Source organism: Agelaius phoeniceus, chromosome 4 (assembly GCF_051311805.1).
Source record: "Agelaius phoeniceus isolate bAgePho1 chromosome 4, bAgePho1.hap1, whole genome shotgun sequence".
NCBI classification, from domain to species: Eukaryota; Metazoa; Chordata; class Aves; order Passeriformes; family Icteridae; genus Agelaius; species Agelaius phoeniceus.
The window spans coordinates 16348274-16372835 of record NC_135268.1 but is presented as its reverse complement, the minus strand read 5'-3'; the positions used below and the strand labels follow the sequence as shown (position 1 = coordinate 16372835).

At 39.0% G+C, this 24562-nt stretch overlaps 1 protein-coding gene across 1 annotated transcript; it reads left to right on the top strand.

Annotated features, from left to right (window-relative positions):
• Positions 1 to 13835: 13835 nt before the first annotated feature.
• Positions 13836 to 23551, top strand: TMEM184C (transmembrane protein 184C). Its single transcript, XM_054632577.2, has 10 exons — positions 13836 to 14122; positions 15865 to 15995; positions 16093 to 16129; positions 16856 to 17061; positions 17962 to 18036; positions 18806 to 18899; positions 19852 to 19964; positions 20635 to 20734; positions 21179 to 21350; positions 21755 to 23551. The coding sequence occupies exons 1-10, from the start codon at positions 14006 to 14008 to the stop codon at positions 22045 to 22047; spliced, it is 1338 nt and encodes a 445-aa protein (XP_054488552.1). The 5' UTR covers positions 13836 to 14005; the 3' UTR covers positions 22048 to 23551.
• Positions 23552 to 24562: the final 1011 nt, after the last annotated feature.

The window sequence follows — 24562 nt, the reverse complement described above, 5'->3', positions numbered from 1 at the left end:
TTTACAGACCAGAAACAGCTCTCAAGTTGCACAGAAAAAAAAAAAGACACCAAACCCAGGCATGTTTAAAACGTGGCTCTAAAAGAAATACAGCTTATCATTAGTTCAAGTGTGGGAAAGGAAGATATGAACTGAATAAAAAATGTAGGTCATCTCCAGTTTCTCTAAAGGAAGATGAAATTAATTGACCTCTACTATCTCATCTCGAATCACTTTTCCCCTGTACAAACACTACTGCTTCGGAACTGAGCTGACACTTGAGTCACAGCCCTGACGTCCTGTTAGTTACAGTAGCTTCTTGTTACAACAATAAAGCTCAACAGAGTAAGTGTTACAAGTGGTAAGGAAAAAAAAACAATCTGAACTTCAGGAGAACTCTGCCCACATTTTTGAGAGTAACTGAGTGTACGCCAACTGCTCTGAAATGAATGATTTGGTGCATCTCAGAATAAGGTCTTTACTTCAATCCCACTGTCTCAGTCCTTGGGAGCAAAAAGATTGAGATGTTACTGAATCAAGCATCCAGAACAATTAATGAGAAGCACTTCCAAGCTCTCCAAGAGAACATATCTCCTGCTACATGCTTTAACCAGAGGGGAAGAATAGAAATCCATCATTACACAGCCACACTATCCTGTAGCCACTCTTCATATTTATTGAAATGTCTGTGTCTTGAGTTTTTTTGTCTTTCCCCCTCTAAAATTGTTGTACAGCGGTCTCTTTTGGTATTGCCTCTGAATAAAGTAAACATTTGGATTAGCTTTCTTTCCAATATCTACACAGTGTTAATGAAGCAATCATCTTCAGATAAATATACACAGTATATTCCAATACAGAAGCACAATTAAACCACACTGCCAGAAAAGTCACAAATTTTTACAGTAAAGTTTTAAGCAGAAAATTAAGAGAGTACTCTTGGACAAATGATTATAGCTCAGTACTACTAGTGGAAAATACATTGATTTTTTAATAGATAAAGAAGAAACCATACCACTTTTGCTAATTCAGGAAAGAGCAGGTATTTACAAGAATAATGAGAAACTCCACATTTCATGAGCTGGAATAAAATACTGTAAGGGCAATAAATCTTCACACTCCATTATATAAAATACATGTAAATTCTGGGGATTAGGAAGACATAACTCTCCAATGCAAGATTCTTTGATTTCCCTGCAATGTTTCTCTAAAGTATTAATTTCAAGACACACCTCATACTCAGAGATAATAGTGAAGAAAGGGAGATGCTTACTGAGTTTGCCTTCTTGCACTGCAAAAAAATCTTTGACTAACATTTTTCGTAATATCTAGCATGACTTTCCTGATCACAAATGAACTGCAACAATGGCAATACCAAGGACTACTCAAAAATCAAGGAATCTGGTGTTGAATTAGTTCTTTTTTATGATCATTTGTATAAATTAGTATATATATGTATATACATATCATTTGAGAATTTGTTGGCAGAACCTTAAGCAGTGGTTGTTCTTCCATATAAAGTACATTATTAATATTACCCCCCCCCCTAACCAAATCTTCTCTTCCATTTACTCTAGCAGTATAAGACCCCAATCAAAACTAAAACTAGACAATAAAGTAATCTCAAGTTTCAAGTAGTAACTTGGGATAAAGTGCTGAACCTACTGACTTCAGTAGGACTGGGATTTCAGTCAGAATTTGTGATGGAGCCCATTGGAATGGTAACTGTGGCAACATGACTAAGCCCACTGCAGCTAAGCAGGAGAGAAGTAAAAGACTCTGTGGGGCTTGGATGAATAATTATGAAATTATCAGGTAGGGAAGCCTCAAACAAAGAAGCCTCAAGCAAAGAAACCTCAGCACACTTTGTTTCCCATAAAATCAGCTTAATAAATGAAGTCAGAAGTAACAATGTTCCCCCCTTGCTCCACTCCACCAACAGAGACAGAATAGAAGAAAAGGAATATTGTCTACTTGCAAGGGGCAATCCTCATTGTAGAATACTGATATTCTGAAAATCCAGAGTATTGTCCTGAGCCTGTCCTTCCTCCAAGATATGACTCTTACTTAAAACAGTTATTGCACAGATATAAATGGAATAATCTATGCCAATGTTCTTATTGCTTTGTCCTCCTCCCTGTTCAGGCAAATATTGGGAAGGACCATTGGCTGGAATACCCTCACACTAGGTATCCCTGACATGCCTGCTGCAATTATGCAGATCAGTTTTACTGAAGCAATTCTGGCCTACACTGAAATCAAAGTGGACATATTATAGCATGAGCACATATGTCTCAAAAATGTAGAGGAACCATGGATCAATATTTATTACTGCAGGGGATGTAGCATGCTGTATTCCTGAAGAATTCCATATGTACAAAAATATCTCTATGGGAGCTCACCCTGCTGAGTCAAACTGAAAACCCTTACAATTCTCCTGATATGCAGGCCTTTGGGATCTGCCTCTTTTCAGAAAATATCATGTCCTGATCACATATTTAGCTGTTCTAGGGGATGTATTCTCTAAGCTTTGGGAAAACAGAGTTTGCTCTAACGAAACACTGTATAAGAACTCTCATGTACAGCCATTTCCACTTTGCAGTTTTTTTGCCACGGGGATGAGATTCCATAAACATTGCTCTGTATGTAAGTAAAAAAACGCAATCAAGTAAAAGAATATGGAAAATGTATTACATGAAAAATAATTAGATGTCACAAGAAAAGGAGTGCTCTCTAACTAAGCCAACCTGACACACTTCTTATAAAGATCCACTTGGTAATAGTAGATTACTTTTTTCCACGTTGAGTCTCAAAACTGAACACAGACAATCCATTTAAAATACTGTTTATGTCTTAGTTCAAGTGAGGCTACTTTGACTCGCCATGGTACCCATGGAACTGGTTAACAGTTCCAGACGTGTTAGCAACAATTTGTTACAGTGAGTGCCAAGATGGAAAATGGAAAGGAGTGACCAACCCAAATAAACAAACAATTCAACTCAAGAACAATTTTGAGCTCATCAGGGAGCTGAAAATACATTCCAAATGCTGCTTTAACTGCCTGTTGTATAAATACTTTAATAATTTTTTATTTCAAAACTATGCTCTGCAAGCCCATGGCAACATAGGCTGCATAACAATTTTATGGAACATCAAAAATGCAACTTTATAATGTTTAGTCCTATAAGTTTGATGGTGAGCAGTAATCTGCAAGAAATTTTCAGTGTTAACTAATTTTCCTTATCCAAACTACAGAACCCTGAGAACTCTGCAAATTCAAAGTTAAGAGAAATCTTTTCTAAATAATGTAATGCACAAGATAAAGAAATGGGAAATTGAAAATTCCAATTTCTATTACTTGGTGCCGACAGTTTGCCCTTGAAATCTTTTTTGTTATCTTGTCCTTCTCTCTGAGATCCTTATTGTTGACTTATCATTGCCAATAAGCAGGAAGAGTTAACTTGTGCTCAACTCTTGACTGCTTCCATTTCTTCAGATTTTAGTGTTACCCAAGCTTAAAACTGGCCTTAAGTATTAGTGCCCTATAACAAAAGTTCCCATGTGAACATACTTTGAATTGTTCCGGTAGTTTCTGATGATGAAGTGGTCAAAATGTGACAGTTTTAGTGCAGGTGATTACAGTAAACAGCGAGAAATTAACAAGGGAAAAACAATTAAAGATTGCATTGAAATGAGCTTTCCATCTTTAGGAATAGCTTGCTATCAATTTTCCACAACTGTTCTCTCAAAGATTCTTGAGAATCATAATCAGTCAAGGAAGAAAAAGGTTTTATGCAGCCTTTTCACTAAACTAAGAGTAATAAACAGCATTTTAAACTTTTAGGTGCAAAAGGTATAGAAGATTTTGATGCCTAATTTGCAATAGATTTGTTTCAGAGCTGTTGAACTACAGATAGAAAGAGATACAGCCAAAGAAATTTTAATCTAGATTCAGTGTTTTTAATCCCACTATGCAGACAAAAAACTCAGCTTAGAGAGCCCAAACTTTGCTCAGCAGCACAGCAAGCATATTGCATGCAACTGCAATTCATGGCTACAGGTACCCAAATGAATTAATTCAGAAATAGATCAAGTGTAGCTTTGGCAGTCATGATTTCCATTATGAATTTTAAGAAAGGAACAAAGGTCCAGAACACAAAGCCTCTTCTGGAGTCCAATTAAAAAACATATCCTTTAAGAGGAATCTAACACAAACTAGCTTCTTGTCCCAAAACTGCATTCTTACAAGAAAAGGAAGGAAAACCCAAACCTAAACCATTAGTTTTTATCTGTGGAGTGGCAGGAGTGTTGCATTAGAAATTTCACTAATATAAACACTGCTTAAAAAAGCCCTTTCAAGTCAAATTTGAAATGTATTAACAAACAAATGTGTGAAATTTAACAGTATAGGAGTTTACGGGTCTTTCTTGTCTATGATCCAGAATAGCTGGAGAATTTATGTTTTAGGACAATCAGTCTGACACCTTTTAGAAGTATTACTTCAAAAAAAACCCAAAGGGATTTAGAAAATAAAGGATTTGTTATAAACAAGTAAGTAAATAAATTTAATTTTATAATAACATAATGGAACAGAATAAAGCTTTAAAAAGAAAAATATAGACAGAAGATAAATGGCATCAATTTGTAGAAGATTATAAGAATGCATCTAAAAAAGATAATCAGAAGCTACTCTCTAATGGGAAGATGGAATCATGGAAAGAGACCTCCAGGTGACTGTGATCACCAAGTATGTGATGTGCTTGCAATTGAAATATGGCATTGAGAAAGGGAAGTGTTTGGGATTAATACATGGAGATATTAAGCGTCACAAGATAAGGATTTAATTTGTGACTGTAGTGTGATTATATGTGAAATAATTGCATTCAGACTGCACAACTGTGATTTAAAACATTCTGTTTTGGTAGCATACCGTTTAAGGAGTGAACAAGCCCATTTCTTGAGAGCCCCTTCAACAGTAAAAGTAATTGTTTAAGAAATCATACAGGAAAAAATTCATGCTATAAAAATAGATTCATTTTATTCTCCATGTAAAATTGAGACATTCCTGACCAGCTCTGTTTTGTACATGTATGTGCTGTCTCTGTGTTAATGATGAAAAACCTAAAGCAGATATTCTGGACCAGACCTTCCTGTCACCCATGAGGATCCAAAGCAGGCCTCTAGAGAAGGGTGTAAGGACAATATAAGGATACAACAACACTTCCCTGGTAGAGTGCCCAAGCCTTCACCAAACTGAGGTAAGAATCAGTATATTTTTGGTAAATGATGGGTATTCCTCCATGAATTTATCTTTTGGGGCTAAGTAATTATGTCTCTTCACTCTAGCAAAGCTCACACTGAAATGGAATTAACTGCTGCTTTACACACTAAACTGTATTCTTGGAGGTCAGTGGAAACGTTGCCTGAGTGAGCAGGGTAAGGACCAGAAAATCACAAGGTGAGTCAATGTCTTCTTTCAGAACTGAGTTAATCATTTGACTCAATTTTTTTTTCTGAATTATGTGAAAGCAACTTTACAGCCAAATCCACAGGAGTGCTCACATGCACCTGGGAATGCTGGCTCAGAAAACAGGACCAAGCTCGTGATAATGATCCCCTGCTGCATAAATGATCGATGTGTATTGATGTATAAACACTCTATAAATTAACTAAAACAATCAGGTTCAGTGTTCTTGCCCACAACTGGAGTAGCAGCTGTAGCACTGACTAGGAGTCTGAGGTGACTAATGGGAATCTTTTTGCTGTAGTTCTTTCTTTGTCACCTCATGTAAATTTCTTCATCTGTGTCTAAACACTTTGTAGTTGGAAGTATTTTCATGTGGTTGTGGTAAATATAAGTATGGCCTCATGTCTGGCAAAGTTAAAGTATCCTTGCATTAGAATAAGCCTGTCTAATTTATAAAACAGTGCTAGGAATCATATTGGTGGTAAGAAAAAAGCAAAATGCTAAAACCAGTGTAAGACGCAGAACTGCATTTCTTGTATTTGTAAGAAATCCAAGGAAAAGTATTGCTGGGTTCATTCAGAGGGTAGCTTCTATATTGTACACATTTTGGGATCCTGTAGTGAAATCTCTCTTTGGGAATTGCACTACTCTGCTGTCCAGCACTCAAAGTTTATTAAAGTTTTGTGGGAAAAAAGCTGTTTGGCAGCATCCCAGTCCATAAGGGTCTGAGAATGATGTGCCAGAAAGACTCGAGAGGCCTAAAAAGCCACTTTGAAATATGGAAAAGCTCCTTTTTTTTTTTTCCAGGGGCCCAGTTCAGGGGGTTTCAGTCTGTTTCATGGATTTTTCTAGGCTGCAGCACAGAAAAAAGGCCTCTAAAATAATCATGCTTAAACAAAAATGCTGGTTTAGAATGAAAATATTCGGGTTTACGGTTTTTACTGACTATTGGAAAACTGGGGGTTTTTTTCACTAATAGTTATCTATCTATCTGTAGATGTTTAGAAATGTATTTAGTGTGAAGACTTTCTTCTATCACTGTTTACATGTTGGCAGGGATTAAAGTCCATTTGTATCTCTAACTCTTTTTGTGTTTCTTTATACCAACATTTCTCAAAAAGTAAAAACTCTGTCTTCACAATTTTGTGCCACAATGACTGCCTAATCATAGACAAAAGCTGCTCCAAATGTTTGCTAAACATATCCTTGCTAGGATAAAGCACAAGCGTGCATGTACTCTGGAAAGAAAAGCCTATTTATTTTTCTCTTTCCTCCTTTTTAGCTGTCTTTTCAGTCACTTAACAGACAACATCTCAGAGCATTTGAGTTTAACTTACTATAAAACTGCTTTTTAATTACATTGTTTTAAAGTATTGAGGCAGGCATTGACTTGGTGGCAATAGCAGTTTTGAGAAATCGGACCAGAAAGGCAGGAGTTTTACATAATGGGTGCTGTACAGGAAACTTCTCCAAAAAATCTTCTTCCTTTAATACTTGGAGCCCTATTCTAATTTAATGAACATCACAAGGAGTTTTTTCTTTGACTTCTGGAGAAAAAGATCAGGCTCAGATTATTCTTCTTGTCTGTTCATTTTAAGGACTGATCACAAGCTTGGAGAGAAACAGAGAAACAAGGCAAGAGAGGGAGGAAGAGTCTGGTCCTTCTATATTTGACAGATCCCTATGGCTGAACCTGGGACAGATCTGGAAGAAGACAAAGCACTGCACAGCCAAGTACCACACCATCTGATTGTCATCTGCATAATTGAATCCAGAGATTAGGGAATTTATACAGAGCATGGAGGAAACTTTTTTCATTTGGTGCACCCACAAAGTCATCATGTGGTACAGAGAGCAGACTAATATAAGCAGGCACTCACTGAAGAGCACTGGGTTCTAGTCCCAGCTCCTACAACTATTTTTGTACTTCTCCAGAACTGAATATTTCTCTATTTTCTGTTAACTTTCACAATAATTCCTCTTTTTCACCAATAGTGCCATAACAGCAAGACTGAAATACTGACAGTGACTAGAGAGTATTTTATTTGCAAAGTGGAATTGAAGAGGAAAGAATCCTTCCTATGTTCCAAAACATCTTCTGCCTGCTGACTAAAGCATGGTCCAAAGAGGAATTGGATCCTTTGAGACAGTCAAGGGAATTGAACCTGGACCCCATCCATGTTTCTGTCTGTACTAAGCATGGAGCTACAGTCTGAAGGGAAATATTTTTCCACTGTGGGGCCAGCATTTTCAGAGCTCACCTACTGGAGTGAACTCTCCAGGGAGACATGCAGAGGAATGCCTCATTTCTGGACACCTACTGGGCATTAGCCTGAGTTAATTACAAAGCTGCTCAGTCCTATTAGGCCTTAAGTACCTTTGAGAACACGACTAAGCACTGCTGGAGTACAAAATGCACCTCATAATAAAAAATGCTGGTGCTTCCACTCAACCTTATGAACTTCCAGAGTTTTGTGGCAGATGTGTAAACATTTTTAGGACTGCAATTTTGACCCAGGGCATCTAAATTCCACCTGACTTGAGCACCAGTTGTTTACGTCCTTTTCTGGGCCTCATCCCAGATTAGAATCCACAGCTCAGAAATAATCATAATATCTGCATAATGCTGATTTTCAGAACAATTTATAAATATTAAGTAATTAATCTTCATATAGCCCCTGGGCAAATATTTCCATTTTACATACTCAAAAAATTGTGATAAATTGCCATAGGCTACAACAGAGTCAGTATCAGAATGAGAATGGAGGAATTCCTGGCTCTCAGACTAGAACTTAGTTCAAGGCTCTCAGAAGGAGAAAAATCCTGCTCTCCAGACAGAAGAGTTGTGCTGTTGACAGGTTTTAATTGACTGAGACCTTTTTCTTTTAAAGTGGTTTATGTTGCAGATTTGGCACCTTTCAGACTCTACACAAAACTTTGCAGCACTACTTTTCAGTTCTAGTAGACTATTAGCAACACTGATGGGTAAAGAACTGAGAAAACATGACCAAAACTTACTTTCAGTAAAACTCATTTTTTGTCTGGAGTTAGAAAGGAATGACTGGAAAGACTATATTTAATATTATGCCAGCCTGATGCATCAGTTAGACAATCACTCAAAATAAAGAAAAGGCTCATTAGATCACTTAATCACTACCACTGGAAACACTGTCTGTACTACACTGACATTGAAGTATTTTAGGAATCTTTAACATTTTACACTCCTTGCTTTGTTTTTTAAGATGGAAAATCCAGAAGAAAATTAATAGGAGGATTCTTTCTCCTTTTGTTGCTGAAGGAATTCCAAAATTCTGGATGCCTGCAAAAACTGTTGCTGGCATGAAAGTACTGTCAGTTACCAAGGCCTTCATATCACATTCTAGGTTTGAACAGTTCAAAAGGACCCTTCCCTAAGCTCTCTTTCTTCACACATGACTTAAGAGTATGCTGGCCACTGTAAAGTTGCAAGTGCTGGAAAATTCTTACATAGGAAACCATTTCTAGGCTAAAGTATCAAAACTTCTAAATTTCAGTACGACTGAAATGACAAACCACAAGCCTTAGCAATGATCCATCAAATATTTCCAACATAATAGTTTTCAGAACTCTACATCTTGATAAATGTACATTGTTTTACACCCAGTAACACAATACAGCAGTTCAATTCCACAAATCTTAGCTGTACACTGTTTGCTACATGTTCACACTCACAACAGGCAAAAGGACCAAAACTACAAGTAATTCACTATAGAACACATTTCATTTTTGTGTGTGTGTAAATGTGCTACATTTACTGCCCATGTGATATATACAGGAGGTCTTGGCACAGTGACCACACCTTCCCACAAAAATTCCTAGCTGAAGTTCTAATGTTAGATATTGAATAAGTTTAATATGGTCATGGCTGTGACACTCCTTTGGGAAACTCTCACTTCAAGTATGCCAGCTAAGGATAGTTGCACAATAGGAAAATTTGCCTGCCTATCATTCAACCCCCCCATGCCTTTTCTTACAAAACCCTGTATTTTGTACTTCTCTGAAACCTTCAAATGAGAATACTACAGGGATTATGTATACAACACACTTAAGAATTTTGAAATTTCTGTTTCTTAAATACCAGGGCTTCAATTTTAGGCCGACAGCACATCCTAGTGGGTACTCACACTATTCCATGGATTTTAAACTATACTTCAGTCACAGCTGCATAAATATTCCTGTAGCATCCTTCAGTGCATGCACTTTTCTTCCTTCCCTATAAGGAATAACAAAGAAGTTAAAATTTTGTAAGAGTGTGCCAATTAATAAAACTGAGATAATTCAAGAACACAGAAGGCTTTAAAATTGGTTCCATATATCTTTTAAGGAAAAATGTGCTTCTGAATATGTGTAATTTTAACCAATTTAAGGCAATGAACAGTAGTGTAGTTTGTTCTTTTAATTTGCCAATAGGAAAAAACAACTTAAGTTTCATAGGGGCAGCTTTACCTGGCAAAAAAGAGCTTAGTAATACGTGCATATTACTAAGTACTAGGCTAATCAATAAAATTATATATTTACTCATCAAAAATGCATCTATTACAGCATTTTAATGAGTGGCTTTGCCACTCAAGCATGCAGCACAATCAGAGAGCTCTCTGTTGAAACAGACAAAAATCAAGAGAAAATGGAAAGCAAATGCTGTTTAACTCTGTCACATTTTATAATAATCCCATTTAGATATTTTTAACAGACTTCACATGGGAAGGGTTGTGAAGTAGGGGATATGGACATGGAAAATCTTCAAGATATTTTCTCCCAGGTAAGTTCACAATTTTGCATAGCTGCAAAACTTTTCAGCATATTTCTCACTCTCTGGTATTGTCATATTCATAACATATATTTTCCATAGGAAAGATGAGGTGACATGTGTGTCTTTTAAAGAAGCAGGCCTGTGAATGCAGTGCTGTATCCTTAACAAGCTCCATAAGCTGAATTTTGGTGAAAGAAGGTTTGAGGGACATTTTATGAAGAGCATTTAAGAACCCCATGACTGTGTAGTCTGGAGAAACAGAGGCTGAAGGGTGACCCCCTTAATCTCCACAGCTTCTTGAAGAGGGGAAGTAGAAAGGGAGGTGCTGATTTATTCTCCATGGTGTCCACTGAGAGGACAGCTGGGAATGGTTCAAAGCTGCATCAGGGCAGGTTTAGACTGGATATCAGGAAGCATTTCTTTACCACGAGAGGAGTGAAACACTGGAACAGGATTCTTGCTCAGTTGGTTGATGCCCCAGACCTGTCAGTATTTTCACAGGTGTCTGGACAAGGCCTTTAATAACATATTTTAACTTTTGGTCAGCACTGAAGTTGTGAAAGAGATGATTGTTGTAGGTCCCTTCCACCTGAAATAATTCTATTCTATTCTATTCTATTCTATTCTATTCTATTCTATTCTATTCATCATTTGCCTGATTACTGGTAATAATCAGCAGGCAGCACACTTCTGCAGCAAACCTGATACCATGAAGGAAGGAAGGAAGGCAGTGACCCTCCTGTACTTGGATTCACATATTTCTTTCCCCTGCTTGAATCAATTTCAGTTGTTCCAGGGCAATTTTATAACCTGATAAATTTTTGGTTGTTTGTTTATAGTTATAAGTGTTTAAAATCATTATATGAGAGAAACAGGTTTTGTGCTACTATTATGTGGCTTTTCCAAAAGCTCAAAAATCAAAAGTCATTTGAGAGGATCCCCATTTTTTAGTTCATGGTCTGCTGCTGCCTGACTCACGTTCGATGTGTTACTGCCAGTGCTAACGTCTTAATTTGGCTGAGAGGAAAAGCTGCCCAGAAATAGTCCCTGTGCCCCACCTACAGGCGAATCCATCATTCCCTCCAACGCTGTGCAGGTCTCAAAAATTCTCTCCTGAGAAGGAGAGTGAAAGAAGGGAGAGGCTGAAGCACTCAGCTTTGTTAGCAACCCCAGCTGGATACAAAAACTGTGTTTTAAAGCTGTAGTTGCAAGGTGAGAGATAACAGAGGGGTTTTTTGTCAGTCCCCAAACATTTCCTAAATGAGCATTGATAGTGGCTGTTAGAGCAGGTACAGCCTAAGAACAATACTGCCCACTTCTGTACCAGAAGTAGAGATTTTCTGGAATAATTTCCAATCAGAGTTCAGGAATCCTTGCTGTAAATAAACAGTTAACATAAGGAATTCTTAGTAAAAAGCTATTAACTTCTCAACAGAAGGACACATAATAGGTAGAGAAGAAAGGGTGCTCTTCAGGTAATACTATTTGCTATAAATAAATATATTTTTATGTTTAATGAAAGAATTTTTAGTTGGAAGGGACCTCTGGTCATGGTCCACATGACAGTTTTCTTTCTTCACAGATGGTGGGGTATGGGAGGGATTTGTTTCTATCATCTTTGTCAGAGCTGAAAAATTTTATTGCAGAGGTGCTGAGCAGCAACTTTTCCCACCATATTTTGTCACCATACTATAAGGCAGAAATCTTATTCCCATGAATGCCATAATCCAAATGGTTGAGGTTTGAAGGGACCTATGGAGGTAGCTAAAAAGTCCCCAGCTAATTAACATGCACAAATCTGGGTGGCCAAGAAAACAAAGAAGCTGCATCTAAAGTTACCACCCAAACTGCTGCTTGCAGATGCTTCTAGATCCAAAGCCAGTCACTCTCTTCCATGATCACCCCCAAAAGAAACAAGGAAGTAATCAGAATATGGTGGCAGCACTTCCCTAACAAAGATCAATTTCTTATAACTGGTGACAGCCCTCTGATGGAGAAATAATGATGGAAAGGAAAAAAGAAATTAAATCTCATTAAGATTTAATAAAATGAAATAAAAACACCCTGGAAAGGCTGGTGGTGTGAGTAAGCACCAGAGAGGAGTGTAGACTGATCAGGTGTTTGTTGTTGGACATGACATCAAAGAGCTGATATTAAGACCACAATAATTGAGGGGAAATCTGTGATTTTTCACTGTATGAGAATTAATCCTTAGTATCCACCTCACAGGGAAATTATAATCAGGCAAGAGAGACAGCTCAGTTATAACCATGCATCTGCACTTGCATAACACAAAACAAGAACAAAAGATTATGAAATCTATGAAACAAATGGCAAACAAATAAAAATATAATTAATGAACAATAAGTACCACATAGTTTTCCAACCACAATTATAAAACAGTCTATTTCCTTTGCCATTTTAATTTAGTAAAATTTTTATAGGGTTCCATAATCCCAGTTTATTTTATTTCGACATAACTCTCCTTAAAATAAACTTGGAATTCATGAGAGCAGAATGTACATAATGATTGACACCAAAAATAATTCACATCAGTCTCTCCAGTAACAGGGAATGCTGCTAATACAGCTGTTATCTGCAAATTCTGGGGAGTAGCTTTGTTACTCTTTCTCTAATGTTAGAAGCCCTAATAGTGAACTCTGTCCATTTGGTTTTCCCCAATATTTCACAAGCAGCTTCTCTCTGAAAGCCAGGAAGAATATGTATGTTCTGGAGATGGAGTCAGTGCCACGCACTGCTGCTCCCTGACCGCCCAGACAATGCTTGGGAAAGCGCCCCCTTCGCTTTGATGTCAACTACAACTTCTCCACAGAAATAACAGGTCCTGTTCCTCCTCCTTCATGGGAGTTCTTCCAGCACGTTTTAGTAACACCACAAAATAAAATCGGCATTTGCCTCCTGAAGCATTGGGAGCTGCAGTTCCTCGGCCATTAGGCAGTGTTACCACCTGCGGCCTAATTCAGTTCCTCACCTCAGGGCCTGTGTTTGCCACTGAGCACTGCAGGCTCGGCCGGCGAGCCAGCAGCTTTTACACGGCACTTCCAAACAAACGTTCAACCAACAGTTGAAGTTTAACACCGATTTTGCATTATTTTCCAATTACTGCGATTTTGCAGTATTGGTGCGCCCGCTGGAGCTTTCACTCCTCGGCTATGTCGAACCCACTGCTGGCACAGCGAGGTGCGGCTCTCCAGGGCAATACGCAGGGAGGCACTGCTCAGGCCGGGCCGTGCCGGGCAAAGCAGCGGGAGCAGCGGCTCCGGGCTATCCGGCACCGCAGCCATTCCCGCGGCCATTCCCTGAGGGTCATTCCTTCCTTCAGCTCCAGCCGCTCCGGGAGCGCGGCACAGCCCACTGCCGCCGGCGGAGAGGGGGGGGGATGGAACACACCAACCCTCCCAAAGCTAGGGGGGCCACGGCTGCGCGCTTCCTCCTGTCTGTCCCCGGTGGGCGGAGCAGAAGTGATGGGCAGGGCGCGGAGCTAATCAGAGAGGTCGGCGGGGCGAGGCAGCCGGAAGCGGTGCCGGGCGGAAGCGCCGCGGGGGCGTGAGCGGGGCAGGGCTGGGCTGGGCTGGGCTGGGCTGGGAGCGCCGGGGCGGGACCGGGCCGGGCCGGGCTGGGATAGGGAGCGCCAGCCGGATACCGAGAGCAGCCGGGATACGGAGCCGAGGCGGCGGCCCCGCCGGTGATGCGCACTCCGCAGGGGCTGCCGGCCCGCTGAGGTCGGTGCGAGGAGCGGCGGCGGCGCGGCCATGCCGTGCACCTGCGGGAACTGGCGGCGATGGATCCGGCCGCTCGTGGTGCTGCTCTACATCGTGGGGCTGCTGGTGGTGGTGCCGCTCTGCGTGTGGGAGCTGCAGAAGCTGGAGGTGAGCGGCGCGGCCGGGCCGTGGGCAGCGGGCTCGGCCCCGGGCTGGGAGGCGGCGGGGAAATGTGCCACCTCATCGGAAAGGTGTAAAAGTATCGAAATCACGGGTGCCAGCAGGATGGATCCAGGCTCTGCTCGGTGGTGCCCAGCAATAGGACAAGAGGCACAGCAGAAACTGATGCACAGGAAGTTCCACCTGGATACGAGGAAGAACTTCTGTACTGTGCAGTGACCACACACAGGAACAGATTGCCCAGAGAGGCTGTGGAGTGTCCCTTCCTGGAGATATTCAGGAACCATCTGGACACAATCCAGTGCCACGTGCTCTGGGATGACTCTGCTTGGGCAGGGAGGTTGGACCAGATGACCCACCGTGGTCCCTTCCAACCTGACACATTCCGTGAAAAGACAGGCTGGAGAAGTGCCATGGTGCTGCTGGACTCATTTGTCCTGTTGCTAAAGCCCTAGTGAACTTCAGAGGAACAGGGCAGTGTTTCTTTCCCCTTCTGTTTCTATAATAGTTGGTGTTTGAACAGTTGGTACAATTCTGAAGAAACTCAAGTCAGCCAAGAGTCTCAAAGTGACAATAACAGGTCAGGTTGGAAGGGACCACAGTGGATCACCTGGTCCAACCTCCCTGCAGAGTCGTCCCAGAGCACATGGCACAGGATTGTGTCCAGGCTGTTCTTGAAAATCTCTGTCAGGAGAGACTCCCCACCCTCACTAGACAGTCTGTCCCACTGTGTGGCCCCTGCACAGTAAGGAAGCTCATCTTCATGGTCAGGTGAAACTTCCTGGGCATCAGTTTCTGCCTCTTTCATTGCCTCTTGTCCTATTGCTGGGACCCAGAAGAGTCTGGCTCTCTCCATAAGTTCATCCCAGAACTTAGAGTTTGAAACTTAGTACTAATGCTGGCATTCATAAAGGTATTTCTGTCTGTTTTTGGAGAATTTAGTAGAGCATCTCTATGGATAGAGAAGCTCCTGTTTCATGCTGGTGGTACTGTAACTGTGGTGTGTGAATTACACACATATGATCACATTGCTTCTCTAACAAGAAGTAAATTTTAACCTTAACATATATGTATTGTTCAATGTGATACAGGTCTGTGGCCCTGGAGGTAAGCATTTTCAGGACTTAATGACAGTAAGATCTGTCTTGAATGTGTTGAAAATTTTCGGGTTTGAATTCCTGTTCTGATGCATAATGCATGCTCAGCATAATAGGTGTTTATATCCAAGTTTATGCCATTAAGTCTTGTAGAGAAACTGATCAGAAGTAAAACTAGAAAACAACAGGAGACATGGGATGTTGATGTAAAGTAGGGGATCAGAGAAACGATTCTCATCAAAGGCAACTGACAAGAATCTCCTAAGTTTCTCAGGTTTTGGTACTTAGGATTATTAGTTGTTTTTCAGAGAGCTATGATTTAAAATTTCAACCCTGTGTTTTAGCAGACATTGTAGTTTTATGTATCTACATCCATATCTATTTCAGTTTGTTAAATGAAAACTAATTGATTACTATTTGGAACTTGATTTTAAAGCTACAAAGACTTTAAATCCACAGGTTTTCAGAAACTTTATAATGCAGCACTGAATGAAGACAAGTTCCACACATAAAACAAGGAACCTGTTGTGGGTTTCAGTAAATTAAGTACTGGGCATTACTCTGCTTTTGTGGAATGTTTTGTGTACTTGTAATAACTCGACAGTATTAAGACTGAAACTTTGATCTTGCAAGGTTGGAATTCATACCAAGGCATGGTTTATCGCTGGGATATTTCTGCTAATGACTATTCCAATATCTCTCTGGGGGATACTGCAACACTTAGTCCATTATACTCAACCTGAATTACAGAAACCAATCATAAGGTAATATTTCATGTTTTACCTATGCTACAAATGTTGGATTTAATTCAGACTAAAAATACCTTTAGTAATGTAAAATGTTCTTTTGTTGTTGTGACAGGATTCTGTGGATGGTGCCGATTTACAGTTTAGACAGTGTAAGTGTTCTCTTACTGTTACCAGCTCAATCAAATTCTGTTTGTTGTGGGAGTGAGGGAAAACAGTGTCAGGCAGAATCTGTGCTGCATCTAGGGGGTAGTCCTAGAAACTTCTAGGCATTCCTGTTTATGGAGCATGTCAGAAGCATAGCTCTAGTCATACCACATTCTTCTTTTGGAGATTTGGGGTTGCTTTTGATAACCTTTCTTAGCCCTGTCCATGAGTATCCTTTATGATGGATGTGGAAGGGGGTATGACAGGAGCCTTTTGCCCTTCCATCTTAATAGCAGAAGTGGAAACAGGACTGATCCAAGAACTGCCTCAAAATTCAGTGCTGTACCTTCCTTACCTGAGTTAGGCTTACTACTAGAATTCTTTCCTGAGTTATGCTGAGTGCTAAAATGATTCCTTTTTGGTTCGGGGGACAAAGGATAACATTAACCTTTGTGCAGTACAACAGCATTGTGATAGTCAGAAACTGAGAGCTCTGACAGCTGATCCATAACCACAGTTTCACTAAAAGTAAAAAGTTGGGTTTTGGTCTGAAACTCACCCGTGTGTGTTATTTTGTAGCTGTAGCATTGCTCTCCCCTTAGCCCAGTGCTCTCCCCTTAGCCCTCTTTGGTCAGTGCCTGCTGGCTCCAGAGCTTGCTGAAGCAGTGTTGTCGTTGGGATCCCTTTTGTCTTTCTCGCACATAACCTTTTGTGTACCTCTCTTCTTGCAGTGGATAGCTTTGAAATACCCCAAGATTGCAATATATGTGGATACATGTCGAGAATGCTATGAAGCTTATGTCATCTATAACTTTATGGTTTTTCTTTCAAATTACTTAACCAACCGGTACCCAAACCTGGTGTTAATAATAGAGGCGAAAGATCAGCAGAGACATCTGCCCCCTCTCTGTTGCTGTCCCTCGTGGGCTATGGGAGAGTGAGTATATCATGACATCTTCAAGCTCTAGGCTGTGTAGGCAGATCCAAACATTTTGTTTTCATGCTTAGCAGCATAACAATTGCTGCTTGATGGAGGGAGTTTATGGTTTGTATGGGTTTGATCAGCTGTGAACCTCTGCTGAAAGCAGCTGTGGACAAGTGACAATCAAGCTATAAAACATCCTCTGAATTGGACTTAGTTACTAATATGCATGGATTGACTCAGGGGGTGCTGAAGGAAACTCTTATTTTTGAGAAATATTAAAAAAAGGTCTCCTGGAATCTGCTTCCTTTGCTCTTTGCCACAAACCTCATGTGGAGCTGGGAGTAGACTGGGTAGCCTGTTGTTTTTACTTCAGATGAAGGGTGAAAGGCCTTATGCATCTGTACTGTTTATATCTGAATGCTTAAAGTGATAAAATCTCTCAGGAGATTTTGATTTTGATAAAGCTGTTTGGGGTGAGGGGAAGGGAAGGTGGGCTTCAGTGATCACAGCTTCTTTATAGAGTTTGCCATAGTGGGCAAAGAGCTTTGGTTCTCTTAAGCATTTAGGGCAATTATTATGATTTTTAAGTCTCTTATATTTAGACTCAAAGTTTTTCTTACATCTTCAAACACAGCAAAAATTGCATTCTCTTTGTATAGCCCAGCCAGAAGCTTTTCATGGCTAAAATAAGTGAATCATTGAATATTTCCTGTAATGTGTCTGTAAAAATCCAGCTCTTTTGTGTATTTTGTGTATACACTCTGTATGATGCAACATCTTAAGTCCTGGCTGTAGAAGTTGAAATTACCATCAAATTAAAATTTAACTTAGTAAATCTATTGAGAGTAGGACTCATCCATAAGAGAATTGTATTGAAATCCTTGCACAATGAGTTTTTTGTTTCTCTTTCAGAGTTTTATTGTTTAGATGTAAACTGGGTGTTTTGCAGTACACTGTTGTCAGACCATTTACTACCATCATTGCTTTGTAAGTATACTAATAAATAATTAATATTGATCTTCAGGATATGATTTTGAGTTACACTGGAAAGAATTGTCATGCCCTTTGTGTTGGATCAAGGCAGTTTGAAAGCAGACTTGTGTTGCATGCTAAATAGGTCTCAACAATTTGAATCAACTTATGATTTCTTTATGGCTTTTCTATAGCAAATGACTATTTGCAGAATTGAAATCATGAATACTTAATGCCAGCTTCTGTAATCAGTGGGATAAAATGTGAAGTACTGTTGGGGTGGGAAAAACATTTTTATGATCTCTTAATTTTTAGATTCTTTTTTCCTCCTCCCTTTTTTTCATTGACTTCAACAACTGAGAAGTTTTAAAGGCAGATTTCTTGTAACTTCTAAATTTTTTTTAAACTTCACATGTGACAAGCTTGACTGCGTGCCTTCATATCATACAGCCTGTGTTTGTAAAAGAACAGTAGACAGTCAGGCATGATGATACTGAAAGCTTAATTTCATGAGCTTTGCATTGATGGTCATTACTGTTAATTCTGTGAGACTGTGAAAAAAGTTGCTACTCACAATGAATATCCATATAAATATTTCTATTTTTTATATTTATATATATATACACATGCTGTTGGAAAGTGATTCTTGTGCAGGCCCCCAGTGCCCATATTTGAGTACCAGAAGAGGTTTGGAATTCTAAGGATTGACTGATACAGTGAGGATGTAGCACTTGAGAGAAGTGATCTGTTACTCCATAGTGATTAATTCTAAAAATTCTTCCAGAATTTGTGAACTGGTGGGAGTGTATGATGAAGGAAACTTCAGCTTCAACAATGCATGGACTTACCTGGTTATACTTAACAACATGTCGCAGCTAGTGAGTATCAGGAGTACATTTTTCTGCTCTTGGAATTCATCAGTATTATGTGAATCTTCTATGTGAACTGTTGGCAGTGATTGTGTAAATGTCTGGTAATTCTTACAGGTAGAATATTTTCTATTTTAAGTCAAAAATGCTGTCTGTTAAATATTATGTATGAAAAAACTGGAAAACCAGATAATCTAAAACTTTGTTATTTTTACAATGAAGCTCCATTAAGTAAGCACCTTTCTACCCCAAGTTATTTGATGAGTGAGGTGGTCTGGCCCAGGCATTAGAGCTGCAGACCTGCCCCTCTCTGGTAAGAGATGACTCCACTTACCCCCACAGCTTCCTCCCAGCACTCATACAAAGAATCAATATGTTAAAAATTCTGTGTTGAAAATGGTGATAACATTCACAGGAAAAAAATAAAAATGGTGTGTGCAGTGCTGAGAGTCTGGCCTACCCAACATCTTTTTTTTGTTGGGTCAGCTGTCAGATAATGTCAGGGTAAGATGTTAGCCCCTAAAATTGAGAGTTTCATTTTGGAGTCCATGGATTGCTCTTACTTCTCTTGGCAACAGCAGCAGGAGTCAGAACAGCATAACAACTAGGATCATTTGGAAATTCTGTCCTACTCTTGCTGCCACTCCTGTGTTTGATGGGTCACTGTCACAGAAGGAGCTGTAATTGCTTTCTGCTGTGACAGCAGTCCCAACAGCAGCACCAGCTTCTGTGTCCTGGTTGAAATGATTGGAATTTCAGGAAGAAAAAGAAAAGAAAGTGCTTTAAAACAGAAAGGCAAAGATGCCATAAAACCAAAGCCTCTTTTTTAAAAAAACAGATAGCATTTTAAGGTTGTCTCGTGCTATGATACATATTTTAGCTGTAGAAATGGTGTAACACAAGTCTCTCACAAAATAAACATGGATTTGAAAGCTTTCATTAATTTTCTTTTCCTTGTCAGTTTGCCATGTATTGTCTGGTGCTGTTTTATAAAGTACTGCGTGAGGAACTGAACCCTATCCAGCCTGTTGGCAAGTTCCTTTGTGTGAAGATGGTAGTTTTTGTTTCTTTTTGGTAAGTGGATTTTTTACTTGTTACTTCTTCCTCTCAGAGCAGATTGTAGAAGAGCTAAAAAGGCTGGATTTGTTATGAAGTTAGATGGCTTAGAATGTCTACCCATAATCTTAGTGAGCTGCAGTGAGGGGAAGAGGGTACTACTGGTTGGAGAGAGCAGTCTTGTTCACTTAAGATTATTTTTTAGACTTGCTCTTTTGTAAGGTGATTCTCAAGAACATAACTTACTTTAGAATCTTGCAGTTATTTCAAAACTTATTTCCTTTTAAAAGTAAAAAAATTACTTGTTCAAAATAAGTTACTGTAAGTTAAATAAAAATTGCTGTTTGAGCATTGCTCACACCGAGCTGCTAATGAGGGAGTGGATTTGACTATCAGAGCATTCCTTTCTGAGCTACAGCAACATTCTGAAAGAGAAGGAACTTGTTCTAATGACTAACTGGAGCAAGAAACTCTTCTTTAGTTCTCTGTTCTGTTGGTCTTTAGGGTGAGGGATGAATGACATCTCTTGTTAAGTTTGTTTCCTCCTCTTCAAATCTAAGTATATGAACAGAAAAAGTTTTTTTAAGATTCTTCCTATGTACACGTATGACTAGATTTGCTTGCAGATTTTTGGCACTACTGTTACAATTCTAATACAAATACTTCTTATAATAAATTCCCTTTATAGGCAGGCTGTGCTCATTGCATTGCTGGTGAAAGTTGGTGTTATTTCTGAGAAACACACCTGGGATTGGCAAAGTGTGGAAGCTGTGGCTACAGGCTTACAGGTAGGAGCAGATGGTTATTTCTTGGCAGAAATGGTTATATGTAAGATGACACAGCTGATCTCAAGGAAATACTTGGAAATACTCAAGGAAGTAACACAGGCTTGATTAGTAATGATTTATTCTAAGCTGGGCTAAATTTCAGTCAATGAGCCCATGTGAGTTTTATGCTTAACACTTCTATATCCGTGGCAGAAGAAATGTGCCCCAGTGAAATATGTCTGCATTTCTTCTTGCAGGTATTCATTGTAGAGCTGCTCCTTGTTAAATTATCTGTTTAAGTGAAGTCCTGTATGTATGGCTCTCTGAAAGCTGCCATGAATATCTTGGTGGAAAGGTAGCTGATGTCAGTATCCCAGGGCAATTGCAGCCTTTCAGTTGTAGAAGAAACCCAGAACTATTTTTCTCCAGTTACAAATGATTAAGTCAGTATCTCTATCGTTGCAGGATTTTATAATTTGTGTGGAGATGTTTCTGGCTGCTATTGCACATCACTACAGTTTTTCCTATAAACCTTATGTTCAAGAAGCTGAAGAAGGCTCATGCTTTGACTCCTTCCTTGCAATGTGGGATATTTCTGATCTAAGGGCAGATATCTCCGAACAGGTTCGAAATGTGGGTAAGTAACAGGATTTGTACAATCTATCAACAGCATCTGTATTTCCAGCTTCATGTCACATATTGCCCACCTTTATAGCAGCCTGAGAACATTCTATTACCAAATCAGTGGCAGCTGCATGCCTAGAGGATTTCATGGTTTATCTGGCACTTTTTTCTTTCCAGAATTCCTGACTGATTTAGAGTCTAGTTTTTAATTTTTCTTTTAAAAAGAAAAGGTTAGGTAAGTTGTTTTTCTCTAAAATGGAAAGACATACTTTTCTTTATTAAAACTAATAATGCCCATGTAAAACTAATACAAAACAAAGACTTATCTTCTAATTTAACATAACTGTTTTAGAGTTTATGTGTTTGAAGACTAGTGTTGGAAGCATTAAAAAACCTTTTCATTTTGCATAATTCTAGGGAGGACAGTTTTGGGCCAGCCAAGGAAAATGTTTTTTGCTGAGGATCATGAACAAAATGAGCATACAAGTTTACTGTCTTCATCTACTCAAGACCCAATTTCTGATGCTTCTTCAATGCCATCTTCACCCATGGGTCACTATCAGGGGTTTGGACACACTGTGACCCCTCTCACAACACCGACGACAGCCCCTGCAGTGGATGGAATTTTTAACCCTTCTGCCAGTCAGGATGCTGAAGAATCACCTGAACTAGAGAACAACTTAGCAGAGAAAGCTCTGGATAAAAGTTAAACTTGCCTTTTCTTTGAATGTGTCAAGGAGTCATTACATACTTGCCACACGTGTCCTGTTAACATGTACTGTTAAGGATGGAATTTGAAAAGCTTGGGAAAGCTGCTGCATGGACAGGAAGAGGATATGGTATGGCTGTAACTGACATCTGAATCCAGAATCTGTAATGGATGGGAGCATCTGTGAGTACCCCATGGATATGAAACACGCACACTGTTTCTGCATAAATTTAAGCATCATTTCCTTAAACTGCTAAATGCTTCCACATCATATCAAAATTACACTGAATTTCATTAGTGCAAAAGAAACATTTTAAAAAAATCCTCTGCTCATATAAAAATAAAGTGCAAATACTGCTAGCAATGGGAAAGCCTAATATCAAGAATGTATTTTAAGGAGAGCAGTAGCAAAAACTGTTTAACTTTGCTTGTCTTAATGATGGTTAGCTTCCATAGCCAGTGCTGAATGGAATGTGGGTGAAATGATAGCTTCTGTATAGATGCCACCTTCTTCCCATTCCTACATGGCTAAATAAAGTCCCTTCATGAAGATAGTTACTACCAAGCATAAGTAAAGAATCTCTACAAAAAAAACATTCCCTGAAGGCCTTGCTATCATGCCCAGATCATATGGTTGGTGTTATCTGTTGTCTTTGAGGCTCATAGTTTGTAAGTCTTTTATATCCAGAAGAGACAGCCAGGATGGTAGGTTTGGATTAATACTTTACCTTGACTATTCTTTTCCCTAGCCTTCTAAAATAAGAATAATGGTTACTTACCTTAAAATACATGGAGGGGGAATGAAGGATATCGAAAAGGAAGTAGAAAACAAAACTGATTTCTTTATTTTGGGCTGCAGTAAGTTCTTTAACACTTAAGTTGTTTTTTTTAAGCTGTTAAAGCAGGATATCTTGTGTCTGTAGTAATTTGTGTTCTTAAATTTGTGTCTGTGTGTGATCGTATTATGCTTCTAGGATAGCCTGGATTCAAATGTAATGTTGTTTTTTTTTTCCCCAGAGAAGACCTTTGCTGAGGTAAAACTATGTAGTAATCTAATACTGGAGTTACTAGGACTAGATTTCAGCCCAAGAAGCAGTACACTTGTATCAAAATGTTACTTTGCAAAAACTGACAATGTCAGTTTTTTGTTTTTATCCCATTATCAGATTTTTACTATTATTGCATGTTTGCAATCTGACAAAAACAACCAAACCAGTAGAGCACTACTTTTTAAATGACAAGATCTTAAGTTTCTTTTTCAGCATTGTTAGCATTTCCAGGATAAATGTTTAACTTCTGGCTGTCAGTAAATTCATCTTAAGTGCTTCTTTTGCAGTACTAGTGTGATGTAAATATTGCGCCTTACTCACTAGGCTGCATATTTTATAGCTGAGTATGTACTTGCTGTATCTGAAGTTAGTGAGAAAGTGAAAATCATGATTTCCAATTTGCCAACTCATTGCCTTTGTTGTAAATAAGCAATTAAAGATTTTATTTAAACGGTTCACCTTCCAGCAATTTGATTTACTCTTACAATAATTTAAGAGTGTGAATGACACATGACTACAACCATCCTCACAGAAGAAGAGGATCTTAAGTAGAACTACTGCAAGAGTTTGTGCTTTCAGTATTTCATGGCTTCTACTGTAAAGGGAATTCTTGTTTGGGTTTATGAAAAATCAGAATCTTCTAATCCATGCTTGATCCCAGGTATCACCTCATGCATGTACCAGCTTTGCTCTAAAAGGAAGCAACTTGTACAGGTTCACAGTGCATTGGGACCTCAGTGCCCACTGCAGCCACTACCAGAAATAACCTGATCTCCTGCATCTATACAGGTAAAAAGGGGCAGGGGTAGGAGTAGTATCTGAGGGAGCAGGGCTGCTGCAAGCAGAGTAGCTACTCTGCTCTAGCTCTTCAAAAACCTCACTCTCAAGAAATTTGTTTTAATACTTGAAGTTACGTCTGTTTGGTATAAAACAGGTTCAGAGAGGACCTTGATAGGAAAACAGCTATTTAAGTGTCTTGGTTAATTCTTTCAGGGTATTTCTTGAAAGCTACTAAGTTATTATTATTCAGTTATTCTATTTGCACAATATAATATTCCTGCTTGTTTGTTTCTTTCTGGGAGAAAAGTTATTTTTTTAATTGCAGCAGCTTATAGGATCGTACCTTTCCCTAAAAACTGCTATTGAATTTAAAAAATAAATACTAATCTTGAAATGATACTTACCCTGTCTTTTGAAAACCACTACCACAGTATTCCACAGAAAAACCTATCACAATTACATAAAAAGTTCATTTGCAAATTGTTCATTTTCCTCTTAACTGTATTTATTCCTCTGCTGTTTTATGCCAAATCTCCTCCCAAGTTTTTTAATCAGAAGTCTTGAGGATTGCTCTTGCCTTACTCAAGGAGACTAGAATGTCTTTCATTTGTCTTGGAGTCATTTGCCTTTCATCCTAATTACAAAAATTTTAATAAATACATCTAACCTACACTGTAAGGTTTTTGT